Genomic DNA, 19,483 nt, shown 5'->3' with positions numbered 1-19,483 from the left:
AATGCTGCCCCTTCCACGATGGAAGCAGCTCAGCATAATCTACCTGCCACTGGGCAACTAGCTAATGACCCTGCACCGTGGTGCTGTATTTGGGACTTGGTGTTGGTCTCTACCGCTGGTCAGTTGGGCACTCAGCAGTGGCTCTAGCCAGGTCAGCTTTGGTGAGTGGAAGTCCATGTTGCTGAGCCATGCATAACCTCCATCCCTGTCACCATGGCTACTTTGTTCATGAGCCCATTGTGGAATGACAGAAGTGACTGGAGAAAGAGGCCTACTAGTATCACAGAATGGACTCTCCTATTTACTTGATCATTAAAATACCTCTCTGCTAAGATCACCTGTTGGTGAGTATTCACATGGGACACAAATATCTTCACTGTAAAGGCCCAGGTAGTAAATATTTCAGACTTTGTGGACTACATATTGTCTCTGTCACGCATTCTCCTTTTCTTCTCTCCCCTCTCATTTCTATTTTCCTTCTTTATAGCCCTTTAAAAACGTAAAAACCATTCTTAGATTGTGTGCTATAGTTTGCTGACCCCCAGCTTATCTGTTAAAAAATGCCAGATTCATTTACGTGAAAATTGTATTAGGAAGGAATCCATATTTCCAGATAATGAAGGTTAAGGAAGGCACTACATTTATTTTAATTATAAATTGGGATTTAAATCTAAGAAAACATTAATAAAGCACCCAAAGGTATTATAAACACACACACTTATGTATATGTATCTGTGTGTGTGTGTGTAAAGATACACCCACATATAGTTACTCAATAAATAATTACAAATCACCTAACATTTTATAAGTTTATTAACCAAAGTTGCTGTCACAAACTCAAATGCCTACAAGGGCCTGGCAGATAAAGGGGCATTTTTGGAGTGGCTAAGTACACAGTAGTAACTGAATTGCTTATATGTCAGTAAATTCAAACATTAACAGAATGACTTTGCCAAACGTTGTGAGGACTGAATGAAACATGGTTCCAAACATATATATGGTCCCTAGGTAATCAGTTTTTATGATCACCTGTAAAAGCAGAGGCTTGTTTCTACCATCTATACTTCTAAGAAATTCTTTTTTTCTCTTACCCTGGTCGTAAGAAAAAAGAAAAAAAGAAAAAAGAAGGAAATTCTTTAAATTTTTCAGCGTGTAGTCCTTGAAGGAAGATTTGTACTTTAAAATTGATGGGCTCTACTCATTCAGGGCAATAAACTATAAAATTATTGGGGAAAGTATAAAATGAATATGTTGTAATCCATGATTTTTAAAAATATAATCTTATAAGGAAGATAGGAACATATGCAATTTTAACAGATTTATATAAACAAATTTTAAAAACTTAAAGTAAATAGTATTAAGTGATATATGAACTTTGGAAGTTAACGAATCAAGAGAATACTTCCAGTTAGGGGAAATCAAGGAAGGCTTCATGAAGAAGGTAATATATAACTTGGACTTCATTGGGTGGGTTGGGTTTGGTTTTGCAAAAGAAATATTCTCTAGAAGGAAGAATGCAGGCAAAGGCAGGGAAATATGAAGGCATAAGAATAGGATCTATGAAGGCACTGGTATATATGCGGCATAGCAAATAATTTGGCTGACACAAAGGGTCAGAGAAAGCAAATAATAACTGAGAAAGGCAAGTATAAGCAAAATGATTGTTACCCTCCAATGCCAAGGCAAGATTTGGACTTAAATCTTTAATAAGAATAGCTGAAGTTTTTGATATTAAGTTGACATGATCTCTTCTGTGCGTTAGATTAACCTAGGTATAGAACTGATATAATATGTAGGCATGAAGACAGGGGCAAAGATAGAGGAAATGAATGCTTGAACATTCTTAAGAAATCTTCCAGAGCAGGTAAAGGATCATCGGAGGGTAGCTTTAAGGCAACTAGGACAGAAAAGGGCCTTATTGAGAGTAAGGGAAACTTGAGCATTATGGGCAATGGAAGAGCTAACAGGACAAATTCTTTTTTTTTGAGATGGAGTCTCGCTTTGCCACACAGGCTGGAGTGCAGTGGCGTTATTTCTGCCCGCTGCAACCTCCGCTCCTGGGTCCAAGTGATTCTCCTACTTCAGCCTCCCGAGCAGCTGGGATTATAGCAGGGATTAGCCATCACGCCTGGCTAATGTTTGTATTTTTAGTGGAGACGGGGTTTCAACATTTTGGCCAGGCTGGTCTCAAACTCCTGACCTCAGGTGATCTGCCCACCTCAGCCTCCCAAAGTGCTAGGATTACAGGCATGTGCCACTGCACCTGGCTGACAAATTATTGATATTGGAGTAAAGGCTTTTACTGGGCTGGGCACTTTGGTTCATGCCTGTAATCCCAGCTCTTTGGGAGGTCGAGGTGGAAGGATCGCTTGAGCACAGGGATTCGAGACCAGCCTGGGCAACATGGCTTAATACATGGCATCCTAATACAGGTTCTCTAGAGGGAGAGAGCTAATAGGATATAGATAGATAGATATACAGATATATATGAGTTTATTAAGTATTAACTTACATGATCACAAGGTCCCACAATAGGCTGTCTGCAGGCTGAGGAGCATGGAGAGCCCAGCCCGAGTCTCAGATCTGAAGAACTTGGAGTCCAATGTTTGAGGGCAGGAAGCATCCAACACTGGAGAAAGATGTAGGCTGGGAGGCTAGGCCAGTCTCCCCTTTCACATTTTTCTGCCTGCCTGCCTGCCTTCGATGGCAGCTGATTCAATTGTGCCCACCAGATTAAGGCCTTTCCTAGCCCACTGACTGAAATGTTAATCTCCTTTGGCAACACCCTCACAGAAACACCCAAGATAAGTACTTCGCATCCCTCAATCCAATCAAGTTAACACTCAGTGTTAATCATCACAACGGCAAAACTTCCATCTCTATAAAAGACCAAAAGCAATAAACCTAGTTGGGCATGGTGGTGTGTGCCTGTAGTCCCAGCCAATCTGGAGGTTGAGGTGAGATGATCACCTGAGCCTGGGAAATCAAGGCTGCAGTGAGCTGTGATGGCACCACTGCACTCTATTCTGGGTGAGCCTGTCTCCAAAAAAAAAAAAAAAAAAAAAAAGTGGGAAGGTTTTTATTACCATTAAGTGCCAGAGGGATTAGCTCAAAAGCATAGGTAGAAAACTTAGTTACAGAAAGGATGGTAGCTGATAGAGAAGAAATTCAAATGAGAGCTTTTAAAATTTCTGTGTTCAAAGCATTTGTACGTTTCTTTGTTTTAGAAAGGATTCTTATATAGATACTTTAAATCAGTTGTCAGGACTCAAATACTTACACAACCTGGACAGGTAGCAAAAATGAGTGAAACAGTGAAAGTACACATGCAAACATGGTGTAAAAGGTGAGTGCTTGCACCTTGTGAAGTGGATGGCTGCTGCTCAGCTCTAATCAGTCATTGCTTAGGTGTTGCATCCATAGTTTCAAGGCAAACCCTAAATTAATACTGTTATGTACAGTTTTTGATTTTTTAAAATATTGGTTGTAAAAAGGACCAGAATCAGGAATCAGAGCCGGTTTCCTGACATTGTGTGACCTCCTCTTTATATACGTTGACAGGGTTTCCCCATATTGGCCAGGTTGGTGTTGAACTTATGACCTCAGGTGATCCGCCCGCCTGGGCCTCCCAAAGTGCCAGGGTTACAGGTGTGAACCACCGTGTCTAGCCCAAATACTGATTTTTAAAAAATCATTTGCCTGAGAATATCTATATGCCATTCATTGGCTAACAAACATTTATTGGGCATTTATCACATGCCAGCCACTGAAAATGCATCCATATCCTTAAAATTGAATGATAAGGAAAGTGTTCACACAAAAATACTTGTTTTGTGTTGAAAAGTGTTTTTTGTTGAAGGTGTTCAACAAAAACAATCTATGTAAATTCGTGTGCTCCTTAGTTAATATTTTTGATATAAAAATGCCCAATCCTAACACACTACTGCTTGTACAAGTTATGGAGAGAAGTGTTACATAAGAGTCTTTTCTGTTATTGGAGAATCAAAAGAAACTCCTGTCTTAGCTATACTTCTTTTGCCTCGAGTTACAAAGGTACAGTAAAAAAGGACCTTACACACTTAAGCCCTTACACAGGCTGCCTAGGCTTTAAGGGCACCAAAAGTCAGAAAAAGTTGTTTGGACAGAAGAAGGATAAAAACAACCACATAGAGAAGAATTCAGAAGAAGCTAATATTAAAACATACAGGGAACATACTGCTTCAGAAAGTGATAAAGTTAGTAGTGAGACACATGCTGAGCAAAGAAGCTACTTTTAGGGTTTAGGTGTAGGTCTAAGTGGAGCTAAACAAAGGAGAAAAACTGTGAGGGCAAGTTTTGGGGTCACTAGGAAAGATTGCTTTATTATGCTTACAGATGTGCTATTTACACATGTGGTATTAACCTGAAACACTACACCAGGAATTACCAAACTATGCCCTACTCCTATTTTTATAAATACAGTTTATCAGGCTCATTTTGTTTATTCATTTTCTATGACTGCTTTCATGCTACAACATCACAGTGAAGTAGTTACACCAGAAGTCCTATCATCTGCAAAGTCAAAAGTAAAATCTGTTTGCTGTGTGGCCCTTTACAAAAAAAAAAAAAAAAGTTTGGTGATCCCTAAGCTATACAGATATACTGCAACATTTATCTCCCTTTAGTTAAAAAAAATTGATAAAAATATTTCCTTACTTAGTTCATGTATAGTGGAATATGGGAACATATCACTGAAATGTACATAACTGAGTCTCTTTTATCAGATACAAACACTTAAGGGTATTAAAACCTCAATATTCATGCTGTCTATTAAAAATGAAGGATGGGGCCAGGCGTGGTGGCTCATATCTGTAATCCCAGCACTTTGAGAGGCTGAAGTGAGAGGACTGAGGCCAGGAGTTCAAGACCAGCCTGAGCAACAAAGTGGCACCCCATCTCTACACAATTTAAAAATATTAGCCAGGGCCGCGCACGGTGGCTCACGCCTGTAATCCCAACACTTTGGGAGGTTGAGGCGGGTGGATCACCTGAGGTCAGGAGTTCGAGACCAGCCTGGCCAGCATGGTGAAACCTCATCTCTACTAAAAATACAAAATATTAGCTGGGCGTGGTGGCAGGTTCCTGTAATCCCAGCTACTCGGGAGGCTGAGGCAGGAGAATCACTTGAACCTGGAAAGCGGAGGTTACAGTGAGCTGAAATCATGCCGTTGCACTCCAGCCTGGGCAACAAGAGTGAAACTCTGTCTCAAAAAAAAAAATAAATAAATAAATAACACATTAGCCAGGTCTGGTGGTGCGTGTCTGCTGTGGTCTCAGCTATTCAGGAGGCTGGGGCGAGAAGATTGCTTGCACGCAGGTGGTTGAGGTTGTAGTGAGCTGTGATTGTGCCACTGCACTCCAGCCTGGGCAACAGCATAATGAAGACACTGTCTCAAAAAAAAAAAAAATTACACAGCATTTATTCATCAATATAGTAGACAACTTAGGATCACCAGATACTTGAGGAAAACCAACAGCACAGAAGGGGAAGCATCAAGAAGAAGTAACAAATAACTTCAGAGGAAACAGAGAGGATTCTCTGGACAGAAGAGCACCAAACAGCAGAGCAGTTAAATTCCTGTGTAGTTAGAAAGATTCAAAAAAATACTGGAGTCATGAAACAATAACAGACTAATGTGTAATTGGGGAATAAGACGAAAGTTAAAAGTCATTGGATGGGCTAAGGAATAAAATGGTCCAAAGATGGTAAATTGGTAGAATTTGCAAATTAGTGATCTGGGAAATAAAGTTGATAAGATACTTCAGGAAGTACCCAAAAATAAATGGAATGTTAAATATCACATTGAAATCAAGAAAGATGGAGGTCCAACATTTTTCTAATACAAATTTTAGCAAGAAAGAACAGAGACTAGAAAGGAAGAAAGAGTTAACAAAAAAAGCAGAAGAAACTTCCCTGAACTGGAGAAAGATAGGTCTTCGACCAAAAAGAATTCTTTTAGAGCCAACAGAATTAATCAAGATGAACCTTGCCTAGACAGATCCTTGTGTGATGTCATAACTAAATTCTTGGACAGTTTAATGGTGATGGAAGAGTAATAAGTAAATCATTCAGTGGTTTTTCTTCTTGTTTAACTGTGTAGGGTAGGTGTCATTGTCCTTTTCCTGTTATGAATGATTTTTCCAAGGTCCGGAGAATAGAGACATAGTATCAGACTTGCATAATATTTTGGTATTCTTGTTTGATTATAGTTTTGTATTTTAAAATGCCAGTCATTTGGAAGCAGCAGACTTCAGTACTATGCAGTTTCCCCCAAACACTTTGGACTAATCTAAACTACCACAGTACTTTGCCCAAATGTGTTATATAGCACTTGTACAGTAATTCATTTGCTAGACCTCTTTTATTGGACTGAATTCCTTTGGGAGGCATTTAGTAAAAATGTGTCAGATAATGCTGGGCTATTATATTGTTTACTGACCATGTTCTTCCTAATGTTGCTGAATTTGTATATTTTGTTAATGTCTTCTGCATATAACATACTGCTTACAGGAACTGGAAGATAACTGGTTTATAGAAAACTCAAGGAAATAGCTAGAATATTGAGGCAGGTAATACTAGTAATGACCCTTTTATTTTTAATTTAATTAGTTGACCCAAAATGAAATGAAATATGTTCTTGTTATCTGCTCTGCAGATACCCTTTCAGCCAACAAGTTGGAATAGAGAGAAGGCAGCTCTGTTGAGGCAGGTAACACTGGTAATGACCTTTTTATTTTTAATGTAATTAGTGGACCCTAAGCTTAAGAAGTAGACTCATAAGCCTAAGAAGTTCTGAAATCCATCCTTTGATATCTGCTCCCTGGTGGTCTGATTCAGTCTCATAGCTTTAAATGCCATCAATATGTTAACTCCCCAAATTTTATCTCCAGCTCAGATCTCTTTTTTGAGCCGCAAACTCTTAAATCCAACTGCCTGCTTAACAGGTCCACACGAATATGGAATAGACATATCAAACTTAATATTCCTAAAACTAAACTTCTGATTTTTGGTTATCCTCTGGCCTGCTCTCGCAAAGAAGATAACCTTACTGCTCCTGCTGTCTTTCCCATGTCATTTAATGATCAACATCTTTCAGTCATTTGAGCCAAAAATCTAGGTCATCTTGTATCTTTTCTCATTCCCACTCCATATTCAATTTTTCAGGAAATCCTCTTGCTTCTACCTTCAGAATTCATGTAGAATTCTTCTTCTTCTCAGTATCTTTATGGCTCTCATCTTCATTCTTGCATCATATTCTCTCTTCTAGATTAATGCAGTAACCTTTTAACCGAATTCCCAGTTTCTACCCTTCTCCCACTATGATTGTCAATACAGAGAAACTAAAAATCTCAGATCATGTTATTCCTTGCTCAGAACCCTCCAGTGGGTTCTCATATCACTTAGAGTAAAAGGCTAACATATGTCATATCCTACCACCCAGCCATTGCCTAGAATGTAGCCATAGGGTAGGGCCTTTTCCTACCAAAACCCCTATAAAGTCTGAAAGAGATGATTACTCCATATAGTGAACAAACCTTAACACAATGCAATAAGAAGCATTAAAAAAACAAGGAAACATAACACCACCAAAGGAATGCAATAATTTTCCAATAATCAACCCTCCCCAAATGGAGATCTATGAATTGCCTGTCAAAGAAAAATCAGAATAATTATTTTAAGGAAGCTCAGTGAACTACAGGAGAACACAGACAACTCAATGAAATAAGTAAAGCAATACAAACAAAACTAGAAGTTTAACAGAGAGGTTGGAATAATTAAAAAGAACAGCGCAATAGAGACTGTTAACAGCAGAACTGATCAAGCATAAGAAAGAACTGATAAACTCAAACAGTGGATCTTTGAAAATATTTGATCAGAAAAGAAAAAGAATGAAAAGGAGTGAAAAGCCTACAGATTTAGGGACATCATCAAAAGAGCTAACATTTGCAGAATTCAAGGAGAATAGAGAGAGACAGAAAGCTTATTTAAAGATTTAATGTCTGAAAATTTCTCTAATCTTGGAAAAAAGATAAACACCCAGGCACAGGAATCTCAAAGGTCTCCAACTAGATTCAACCCAAAGAAGACATATCTAATCAAATTGTCAAAAGTCACAGAGAATTTTACAAGCAGCAAGATAAAAAGGATCCTCACATGCAAGGGAACTCCTTAAGCCTATTGGTGAATTTCTCAGCAGAAACTTTGCAGGTCTAGAGAGAATGGAATAATATATTTATTTAAAGTGCTGAAAGAAAAAAATTGTAAACCAAGAATACTTTATCTGACAAAGCTGTTCTTCAGAAATTAAGGAGGTATGAAGACTTTCCCAGAAAAGAAAAGCAGAGGGAGTTAACCACCACTAAACCCGCCTTACAAAAAAATGAAAGAGAATTCTTCAAACTGAAGTGAAAGGATGCTAATTAGTAACATGAAAACATATAAATTATAAAACTCACTGGTAAAACGCTGTCATTGAGGATACTACTAGAGCTCTTTCTGGTCTGTGAAGCAAATTTTGATTGGTCTAGAGCTTTGGTATAAAGCTTATACACACATTATGTTATTGGGGTCCTCTCAACAATCCTGTGAAATATGTAGAGCACGTAATATTCCCTATTTGCAAATGAGAAAACAAAGATTCAGAGAAGATAATGGACTTGCTCACAGTCATGCTGGTGGAAAATGATAGGGTGGCAGAGTGGAGATTCTACTCCAAATGCACTGCACCAGTGGTTTCCAACTATTTTGACTGCAACTTAGAGGAAGAAGTGCATTTTAAATTTGGACCCAAAATGTACACGTGTACGTGCACACACAATGAAAGCAAAAAAAAAAAGAAAAAAAAGAGATATATTCTATAGCATCAGGGACTGGTTTTGTGGCAGACATGTTTTGCACAGACCGGGAAGGCAGTGATGGTTTAAGGATGATTCAAGCTCATTTACACTTATTGTGTACCCTGTTTAATAATTATACAACTCACCATAATGTAGAACCAGTGGGAGCCCTGGGCTTGTTTTCCTGCAGCTAGATGGTCAGTCTTGAGGGTATGGGAGACAGTTACAGACCACCAGGCATTAGATTCCCATAAGGAGCAGATAACCTAGAATCTTTGTGTGCACAGTTCACAATAGGGTTCGTGCTCCTATGAGAATCTAATGCTGCCACTCATCTGACAGGAGGCAGAGCTCAGGAGGTAATGCAAATGATGGGGATATACATCTGTATCCCCCATCTGTAAATACAGATGAAGCTTCACTCACCCACCTTTCACCTCCTGCTGTGTGGCCCAGGTCCTAAGAGGCCACAGACCCATATCAATCTGTGGCCCAGGCATTGGGAACACCTGGCCCACAGGACCAAATATGATCTACTTATACTTTGTTTCCTTACCTCTGTGGGGAAACATTTTCTGCTTTTCCCTTCCTTCACATGTGTTCTAGCTACATTGCTTTCTTCCTATTCCTCAAACTTCTGCCTTAGGACCTTGGCACTGGCAGCTTCTTCTGACCTTCAGACTCTTCCCTCAGATATCTGCATAGCTAATTTCCTCCCTACTTCAAATCATTGCTCACATGTCACCTTTTCAATGACACCTACTATGACCATCCTATTTATAATTGTAACCCTTTAATCCCTGGGTAGTCTTAACCTGTTTTACTTTTTATCATAGCACTTACTATCTTCTAATACATAATTTATTTATTTATTATTTTTATTGGTTGTCTTCCCCTTCTAGAATATAAGCTCCATGAGGGCAGGGTTTGTTTGCTTTGCAAATTGATGTATTCATAGTGGTCAGTATAATACCTGGGAATAGATGAATCCCTAACATTGAATGGATAGGATGAAAAGATTAGTAAAATATTTTTTGAAGTAAAAGCTGCTTATGATGTTTTGTTATTTTGTTAATATTGCAAATTTTTAGAGTATAATAATGCAGTATTCAAATACAAATATCAGTGTGCATCCCATAGACATAATTTTTGTATCATCTGCTGTTTTGGATTCTTATTTATTCACTTAGATAATTGAGTTGACAGTTAAGTGCAACAACTGTTAATGAAATGTCTACCATGAACTAGCACTGGAAACACAGATCAGTAAAATAGCCTCTGTCCTTGAAGAGAATTGGCTCATGGGAACAAATAATTACAATATATTATAATACATGTAGTCAAGGAAAGTTTATATGTTTCTAAATTGAAAGTCAGAGTAGTCTCTTGGGCTCTTCTTATTGATTATGTCAAAGGAACCAAATGCCAACCTTACAAAGTCCAATTAAATAATGTTTCACCAGCCTTTATATTTCAGTAAGGCCTTTTATACTCGTAGAAATAAGAAAATGTTTTTGAAACTCCAAGAAAATGATTAGAAGTCTACTGATTTTATTGGTTTTGGCTTTGTTATCTCTTTGAAGGAATAATTGTTAGAGAGGTTATCAGAGACCTTTGAGTATTTCTAGTTACTATGAGAGTTCAGGTTGTAGGTTTTGTTAATGAAAAAGTCAGTCCTCTTGAACCCTGCCACTGTTTTATCAACTAAATTTATGTAGTATTCTAAATCTTTTTTTTTTTTTTTTCTTTTTGAAGTAGCGTATTTCCCTGACCCCTTCATGGGACTCATGACAAGGGTGCCTCATTTACTCAGCCTGCTACTCCCCACTCCTCATGAGAGTGAGTGAGTGGGTGAACAAAGTGGAAACTGGAGTGCATGAGCACTGAAACTGGGTTGCCATTTCGGTGTCAGCAGGATCAAACTCCACTCACTTGGACCTGCTGTGTTCCACCCCTTGCAGGAAGGAGTGTACAGGTGAGCAGGTGCAGGAGCCAGAGCGAGTGCTTTTTGGGCACTGGCAGGAGCGAACTCCGTGGAGGCTCTGTGGCAGCGTCCAGGCGGGGTGCCTGTGACTCCTGAAGCCCCTCCAGAGGGCATATTACAGTGCTTTTTTAGCTCTGCTGTCTGTAGATGGCTTAACTGTTAATAATAAATCAGTGGGCCCTCTGCCTTTTCACATGAGACGGCTGCCTTCCGCCAATGAGGGCAAGGGGCCCGTGTCACAGCCTTTTGTATCCACACTTGTGGCTCCCAAGCTCTTGTCCAGTGTCCTCGAAAAAAATGAGGCTACATGAACAAATTGAAAGATGGTAAATGTGGGGGATTTTATTGTCATGAAGGTGGCTCTCAACTGGAAGGGGAGCTGAAAAGGGGATGGGGCAGGTAAGTAATCTTTCACTGAAGCCCAGCCTTCTCCCACTGGATTCTTCTCTGAAGTTACACTATCAGGCTGTCCCTCTGAAGTCAAGCCGCTTCTCTCCAATGTCCAGCCATATTCCCCGATGTCCAGCAGCTTCTCCTCTCTTAGGGCTGAGTCTGGGGTCTTTATAGGCATAAGATGGGGTGGGGCAGGACAAGGCCATGGGTGGTTTAGGAAAAGGCAACATTCGAACGGGAAAACAGGGATATAAGTTCTTGTTTTGGTCTGCCATTTCACGCTTTTCAGCTTGAGGGTGGGGCTTTTGCCAGGGACCCGCCCTTTTCTGCCTAGAATTTCTCTGCACCTGTTCCTGTCAATTTCAGCAGTGTTCACAGCATCTTCACCAGGAGTAGATTCTGTCTTCAGAAACCACTTTCTTTGTTCATCCATAAGAAGTAAGTCCTCATTCATTCAAGTTTTATCTTGAGATTGCAGCCATTCAGTTACATCTTCAGACTCCACTTTTAATTCGAGTTCTCTTGCTGTTTTCACCACATCAGTAGTGACTTCCTGCACTGAGGTCTTGAAACCCACAAAGTCATCCATAAGGGTTGGAATCAACTTCTTCCAAATTCCTGCTAATGTTGGTATTTTGACCTCCTCCTGTGAATCACAAGTGTACTTAGTGACATTTAGAGTAGTGAACCTTTCCATAGGGTTTTCAAACTTTGCCCAGATCCATCAGAGGAATCACTATCTCTGACAGCCTTATGGCCTTACTGAATGTGTTTCTTAAATAAGAAGACATGAAAGTTAAAATTACTCCTTGATTCATGGGCTGCAGAATAGATGTCGTGTTAGCAGAGATGAAAATAACGTTAATCTTTTTGTACATCTCCACCAGAACTTTTGAATGACCAAGTGCATTGTCAGTGAGTGTTAATATTTTGAAAGGAATATTGTTTCTAAGCAGTAGTCTCAACAGTGAGCTTAAAATATTAGTAAACCATACTGTAAACAGATGTGCTATCATCCAGGCTTTGTTGTTTTATTTATAGTGCACAGGCAGAGTAGTTATAGCATAATTCTTAAGGACCCTAGAATTTTTGGAATGGTAAATGAGCATTGCCTTCAACTTCAGATCATCAGCTGCATTAGCCCCTAACAAGAGAGTCAGTTTGTCCTTTTCAGCTTTGAAGCCTGGCATTGACTTTTCCTCTCTAGATATGAAAGTCCTTAATGGCATCTTCTAATAGAAGGCTATTTCGTCTATATTGAAAACCTGTTGTTTAGTGTAGCCATGTTCATCAATGATATTAGCTAGATCTTTTGGATAACTTAACTGTGGTTTCTCCAAGTAGCACTTGCTACTTCATCTTGCATTTTGATGTTATAGAGATGACTTCTTTCCTTAAACCTTATGAACAACCTCTGCTGGCTGCAAACTTCTCTTCTGCAGCTTTTTCACCTCTCTCAGCCTGTATAGAATTGAAGAGAGTTAGGGCCTTGCCTGTATCATTAGCCTGTTCTTCTATCCAGACCACTCAAACTTGCTGTATATCAGCAATAAAGCTGTTTTGCTTTCTTATCATTTGTGTGTTCATTGGAATAGGACTTTCAATTTCCTCCAAGAACTTTTACTTTGCATTCACGACATTGCTGTTTGGTGTAAGAGGCCATGCTTCTGGCTTTTGACATGCCTTCCTCACTAAGCTTAATCATTTTTAGCTTTTGATTTAAAGTGAAATATGTGGCTCTTCCTGTTACTTGAACACTTAGAGGCCTTTGTAGTGTTATTAATTGGACTAATTTCAATATTATTGTGTCTGATGGAATAGAGAAGAGCCAGGAGAAAGAGAAGTGGGAGAATGGCAGATGGGTGGAGCAGTCAAAACCACATACATTTCAGTTAAGTTAGTTGTTTTATATTGCTGTAGTTTGTGGTGCCTCAAAATGATTACAATAGTAATATCAAGGGTTACTGATCACAGATTGCTGTAACAGATATTTTAATGAAAAGGTTTGAAATATTTGAAAGTTACCAAACTATGACACAGAGACACAAAGTGAGCACATGCTGTTGGAAAAGTGGTAGTGATAGACTTGCTTGCTGCAAGGTTGTCACCAACGTTCATTTTGTAAAAAAGGCGGTATCTCTTTGTGCAGTAAAGCGAAGCACAATAAAACAAGGCATGCCTGTAGAAAAGTAATACATATTCATGGTAAAAATGGAAATATACAGAAGAACAAAGAGTATCTTATTATATAATGTTCCATCACTCACATTTCCCACCTCGTGTTGTGATCCTCTTTCCAGTTTAGTATATACAGATCTTCATTTTTAAAAATCGCTGCATGATATTCTATTGTATGTCTGTAATATAATTTAAGGAAGCTTCTAGCCATCAACATTAAAGTTGTTTCTAGTTTTTTTCATCAAATTTATTACTTTGTTGGATTTGTTTATTTATATATTTCTGTGCATTTGTATATCTGTGGGAGAATTTCTGGTCTTGAAATTGCTGGATTAAAACATACATATTTTTAATTGTCCTCCAGAAAATTGTCCTGATTTGTCTTCTCATAACAAAAGTACGTGAGAATATCTGTTTCCCCACATTCTGTCCCATGATGGATTTTAGCATACTTTTTAGTTTTTACCAATGTAATACTAATTTATTTCATTAGAAGTACTTATTTCATAAGTAGATTTATGCATCCTTTCAGATTTTAGGCAATCTCATGTTTAACCTTGCTCTTACTATTTTTCTTCACTTGGAATATCTTTTTCTTCTTTCATTTTTCTCTGAACCTTTACCATTCTTCAAGCCCATGTCAAAATTTGTTTGTTTTTCTTTTTAATTATTGGATTTCTGAATAACCTCAGACTAAAATGATTTTTCCCTCCTAATAAACTCAGTGCTTTATTTCTACTTGTCACAATTTTATCCCAGTCCTAATAAATATGATTTTTTTATTTTAGGATTTGCAGATTTACAGGATGGCTGCACATTAATGGAAAGAGAAGCATAAACCTATCTTCTTTCATTATGGAGGGAGGTTTGGCAGATGGAGAACCTGATCGAACTTCGGTGAGTAGTTCAAATATGACGTAGTAAGATTCTATCATTTGTAACTGTGAAGTGTTTGATGTAAGCCAGGGTTTTGTTTTTAAAATATATTAAAAACAAACTTTTAAAAAAGTGTTTTTAAAATAAGGCTTTAACTTCTTGAGAATTACAGGTACCTTAAATGATATGAAAATTACAGATCGCTGGCCGGGCATGGTGGCTGATAGCTGTAATCCTAGAACTTTGGGAGACTTGAGACGGGTGGATTACCTGAGCTCAGGAGTTCAAGACCAGCCTGGGCAACATGGCGAAACCCTGTCTCTACTAAAAATATAAAAATTAGCCAGATGTGGTGTCACATGCCTGTAGTCCCAGTTACTCGGGAGGCTGAGGCACGAGAATTGCTTGAACTCGGGAGGTGGAGGTTACAGTAAGCCAAGATAGCGCCTCTGCACTCCAACCCGAGTGACAAAGTCAAACTGTCTCTTAAAAAAAAAAACAACCAAAAAACGAAAATTACAGATAGCTTAAAGCTTGTTGGAGCACAACCCAATTTTCTGAATTTCTGCTCCATCCTCCTCCTCTTATTTTACCTATATTCCCAGCCATATAGTGAAAGACATACTAATAGAATCATTTGTTTTCTCCCAAAACCTTTGTCTTAAGTGAAATCAAGAGAATGTTAACATTTGAGGAAATTAAATGCCTCCAAATCTCAAATCACATGCAGCTATGAGTAATAGCGGGAATGAAACAGTTAAAATAATTAAGAGCAATTGCCATATATATTCTTTTTATAAAAATGTAAAGATTTAGTAAACATTTCTGCCCTGTGATCATAATTGAATTATATTCTGATATTAAACAAGTAACAGGAAAAGTATACCTTACCCAATACATTTAAAAAAGAAATCAGTAGTAGGATGGACTAAATGATGATGGGTCATTTTTTTCTCACTGTACAAAAAGATTTTACTCCAGAATAATTTCATTTTCAGTTATGTTATTGCATCTTGAGTGACTCCATTATATATTTAGGTATAGATTCTTTGCAATGTTTCTGTTACCTAAAGTAAAGGTTCCCCCTTCAGTAAAATGTAGTCAGCTGGTAGCTTTATCATTAGTTAGGTGGTGGATTGTTTAACAAATTTGCATTGTTGGAATAAGGTAGAGCCCAACTTTTCTGTCTTTTATATTACTGTGGAATTGAGAGTCACTATTAGATTGAGGTGTTTGTAAATTTTAATTTAGTGAATGTCCTTTGTTCAGGCTTCAGTGTAGGAACAGTCTAATGATTGATAGCAAAATGCAGTTTTGCTGACTTGTATTAACTTGGTCTCAGCCTTTCTTGAATTTCTGGTTCAGTCTTGTTTGGGGTTCTTAAATGATCAAAAAAAGTTAAACTTTAAAATAAGTTGTTAGTAGAGAAGAAAATGGGTGTGGAAATAACTTGGCTTATGAAGAAGGCTGTTGTCATGTTGATTTAAATGGAAAACGGATGGTAAGTTATTTTATTTTTACTATAACTTCAGAAGAAAAGTTAAGATTAAGCCTTGTCTGTAGAACTTACGTTTACTTTATCATAAACTTTACCTTTTTTTTTTTTTTTTTTTTTAAATCTATTGGACTGTCTTAGATTCTTTCAACTCAAATACTTTTGGTCTTCTAGTGATATTAAAAATATCAGTAATAACTACAGTGGCTGTTTTTAAGTGTATGCTTTGTTAGACTGTCCTCATAACAGCTGTTAAAGGTAGATATTTGTTTATCCTCACTTTTTGAGGTAGGGAAATAGGCTCAGGGAGGTTAATTATCTTCTCTAAGACTTCACAGCTTAAGCGATAGAACTGAAATCTGTCTGTCTCTAAATACTTTACTACTAAGATGTTGATTATATACCTATATTTCTGAATAGAGTGTCTTAAAATTTGTTGTTACCTTTCAAAGTATGTGTCCAAGTAAATGTTACTACATTTTATTACCAGACTCCTTTGGCTAAAGTAACAAAGTTTTAGTCATTTCTGGAGTGCAGTGGCGTGATCTCTGCTCACCACAACCTCCGCCTCCCTGGTTCAAGCGATTCTCCTACCTCAGCCTCCTCAGTAGCTGGGATTACAGGCATGTGCCACCATGCCCGGCTAATTTTTTGTATTTTTAGTAGAGATGGGGGTTTCTCTGTGTTGGTCAGAATGGTCTCAATCTCCCAACTTCAGGTGATTCACCTGCCTTGGCCTACCAGAGTGATGGGATTATAGGCGTGAGTCACTGCACCCGGCCTTAGTCATTTACTATTCCAAATTTTGTTGATATTGAGAAGTTAAAAGTTGTTTAAAAAGTAGTGAGAGGCCAGGCACGGTGGGTCACACCTGTAATCTCAGCACTTCGGGAGGCTGAGGCGAATGGATCACCTGAGGTCAGGAGTTCGAGACCAGCCTGGCCAACATGATGAAACCGTGTCTCTACTAAAAATACAAAAAAATTAGCTGGACATGGTGGCAGTTGCCTGTAATCCCAGCTACTGAGGAGGCCGAGTCAGGAGAATCACTCAAACTCGCGAGGCAGAGGTCGGAGTGAGCCGAGATCACACCACTGCACTCCAGCCTGGGCAACAAGAGCGAAACTCCGTCTCAAAAAAATAATTAAAAAGAAAAGTAGTGAGAACAGTTTTTTCTAATTCATTAGGTTCCTTCTATGAAATATTTTAGCTAATTTTAGAGAAAGTAATACTGATAATTTCAGTGTAAACTACTGAAATATTCTGTATTTGAAACTAACATTGAGGTCCACTTTTGAGTTAGCTATAAAATAATCACCTTTGAACTGCTCGGTTTAAGCTAGTTACTGTTTAGATCTGGAAGAAGTGGATCAGAACATGAGCTCTGTAAGACCTTTAGCTACATGTTAAAATCTGAGCCCTGTCACTTAGTTGTATGACCTAGGTAATAAATTCTCCAGGTTTCCAGTTTCCTTATAAATAGAGATAATTGTAATATCTACCTCCCAAAGTTATTTGTAATATTAATTGAGAAAATATGTCTATGAGGTGCCTATTACAGGGCTGCACATACTGTAAACATCCATTAAATAAAAGCAACTATTTTTTTTGTTAATGTAACTATTAATATTAAGCCTTCTCTCCAAAAAGATAAATAATTAAAAGTCAGGAGAGGCCTGTGATGATTCGGTGATTGCTCCACACTAGAGTAGTTGGAGAAGCTTTCTTAAGAGGACATAAACTTTGAATTGCACATGAACGTAGGGATCATAGGATTGAAAATGAGCAAGGAAAGCATGCCAGATGAGAGAATAGTGAGAGGCAAGGCTAAATAGGGAATTAATTGCTCAGTTTATTCAGGGTATAATTAGCAAAAAAAAAATTAAGGATGGAAGTAAGTGACTGATGTCTAGAGGAATAATGATGGATATGCCAGATAGAGACCAAATTTATGGAAGACTTTAGGTGCTAGACCAGGGATTTTGGACTTGATTCTGTAAGTAATGGTTTGCCATTGAGTATTTTAATGTAGATGAATCTGAAAGCAGGGTATAAAATGATTTGGAGGAATGAATATTAAGAGAATATTACAAGACTGGGCGCAGTGGCTCACGCCTGTAATCTCAGCACCTTGGGAGTCTGAGGCGTACGAATCACCTGAGGTCAGGAGTTCAAAACCAGCCTGGCCAACATGGTGAAATCCCGTCTCTACTAAAAATACAAAAATTAGCCAGGTGGGGTGGTGGGCACCTGTAATCCCAGCTTCCCTGGAGGCTGAGGCATGAGAATTGTCTGAACCTGGGAGGCTGAGGTTGCAGTGCGCTGAGATCATGCATGCCATTGTACTCCAGCCTGGGCGACAAGAGACAAATGCTGTCTCAAAAAAAGAAAAGAAAAGGAAAGAAAAGAAAAGACTATTACAGTGATCTTGGTGTGAGGTTGTGAAAAAAATCTGACTTTATTATTTTTGCTTTCCTTCTTGCACATAATACAATTTTTTTCTTTTTTGAGACAGGGTCTCACTATGTTGCCCAGGTTGGAGTGCAGGCGCATGGTCTCGACTCACTGGAACCTCCATCTCCCTGACTCAAGCCTGCCTCAGCCTTCCGAGTAGCTGGGATTACAAGTGCACGCCACCACACCAGGCTAATTTTTTTGTATTTTTAGTAGAGATGGGGTTTCACCATGTTGGCCAGACTGGTCTCGAACTCCTGACCTCAGGCGATCCATCCGCCTTGGCCTCCCAAAATGGTAGGATTACAGGCGTGAGCCACTGTGGCCAGCCAATACTATATATATTTTTTTGAGATAGTCTCACTCTGTCACTCAGGCTGGAGTGCAGTGGCGCAATCTTGGCTCACTGCAAACTCTGCCTCCCGGGTTCAAGTGATTCTTCTGCCTCAGCCTCCTGAGTAGCTAGGACTGCAGGCGAGCGCCACCATGCCCAGCTAATTTTTGTATTTTTAGTAGAGATGGGGTTTCACCATATTGGCCAGGCTGGTCTTGAACTCCTGACCTCGTGATCCACCCACCTCGGCCTCCCACCACCCGCCTCGGCCTCCCAAAGTGCTGGGATTACCGGCATGAGCCACTGTGCCCGCCCCAATACTATATATTTTTAAAACACATTTGCTCACTTGTTATTCTAGTTTTCTAGTTGCATATGGTTCTATTTTTCTGGCAGTGCTGTTTGCCTTAGATGGCAGGTACTAAAAAGTATAGATTAAATCTGTGTTTCTATATGTGGTACTTGTATGCCACAGAACATGAGAATACTTTTTAATATATGGTTTAAACTGTCTTTTGAAAGTTTACAGTTTTCATTCTAGAAATTAACTGCTCAAAATGCTTTAAAGAGTCAAATTCTTATGACTAGATTGAGGTAGACTAAAGAAGTGAAATACCTTTCTAGATTAAAGAAAATTGAAGATGTTCCTCAGCTTAAGGATAGTCACTCTATCTTTTTTTTTTTTTTTTTTTTGAGACAGAGTTTTGCTCTTGTTGCCCAGGCTGCAGTCCAATGGCGCGATCTTGGCCCACTGCAACCTCTTCCTCCTGGGTTCAAGCAATTCTCCTGCCCCAGCCTCCCAAGTATCTGGGATTACAGGCATGAACCACCACACCTGACTAATTTTGTATTTTAAGTAGAGACGGGGTTTCTCCATGTTGGTCAGGCTGGT

General features: G+C 38.7%; 1 protein-coding gene across 3 annotated transcripts in view; it reads left to right on the top strand.

Annotated features, from left to right (window-relative positions):
- OSBPL8 (oxysterol binding protein-like 8) overlaps nucleotides 1-19,483 on the top strand; it is a 227,349-nt gene that overhangs the window by 63,525 nt on the left and 144,341 nt on the right. For all 3 annotated transcript variants that reach the window (XM_011981382.1, XM_011981379.1, XM_011981381.1), the window contains one exon: nucleotides 14,221-14,329. Coding sequence is in view for 2 of the 3 variants with exons in the window: in XM_011981379.1 (XP_011836769.1) it covers nucleotides 14,288-14,329 (42 nt within the window). In the remaining variant the exon portion in view is untranslated. The remainder of the gene's footprint in view (nucleotides 1-14,220; nucleotides 14,330-19,483) is intronic.

This window comes from Mandrillus leucophaeus, unplaced genomic scaffold (assembly GCF_000951045.1).
Source record: "Mandrillus leucophaeus isolate KB7577 unplaced genomic scaffold, Mleu.le_1.0 Scaffold225, whole genome shotgun sequence".
Lineage (NCBI taxonomy): Eukaryota > Metazoa > Chordata > Mammalia > Primates > Cercopithecidae > Mandrillus > Mandrillus leucophaeus.
The sequence above is the reverse complement of the archived record's forward strand: the minus strand, read 5'-3'. Positions and strand labels throughout refer to the sequence as shown.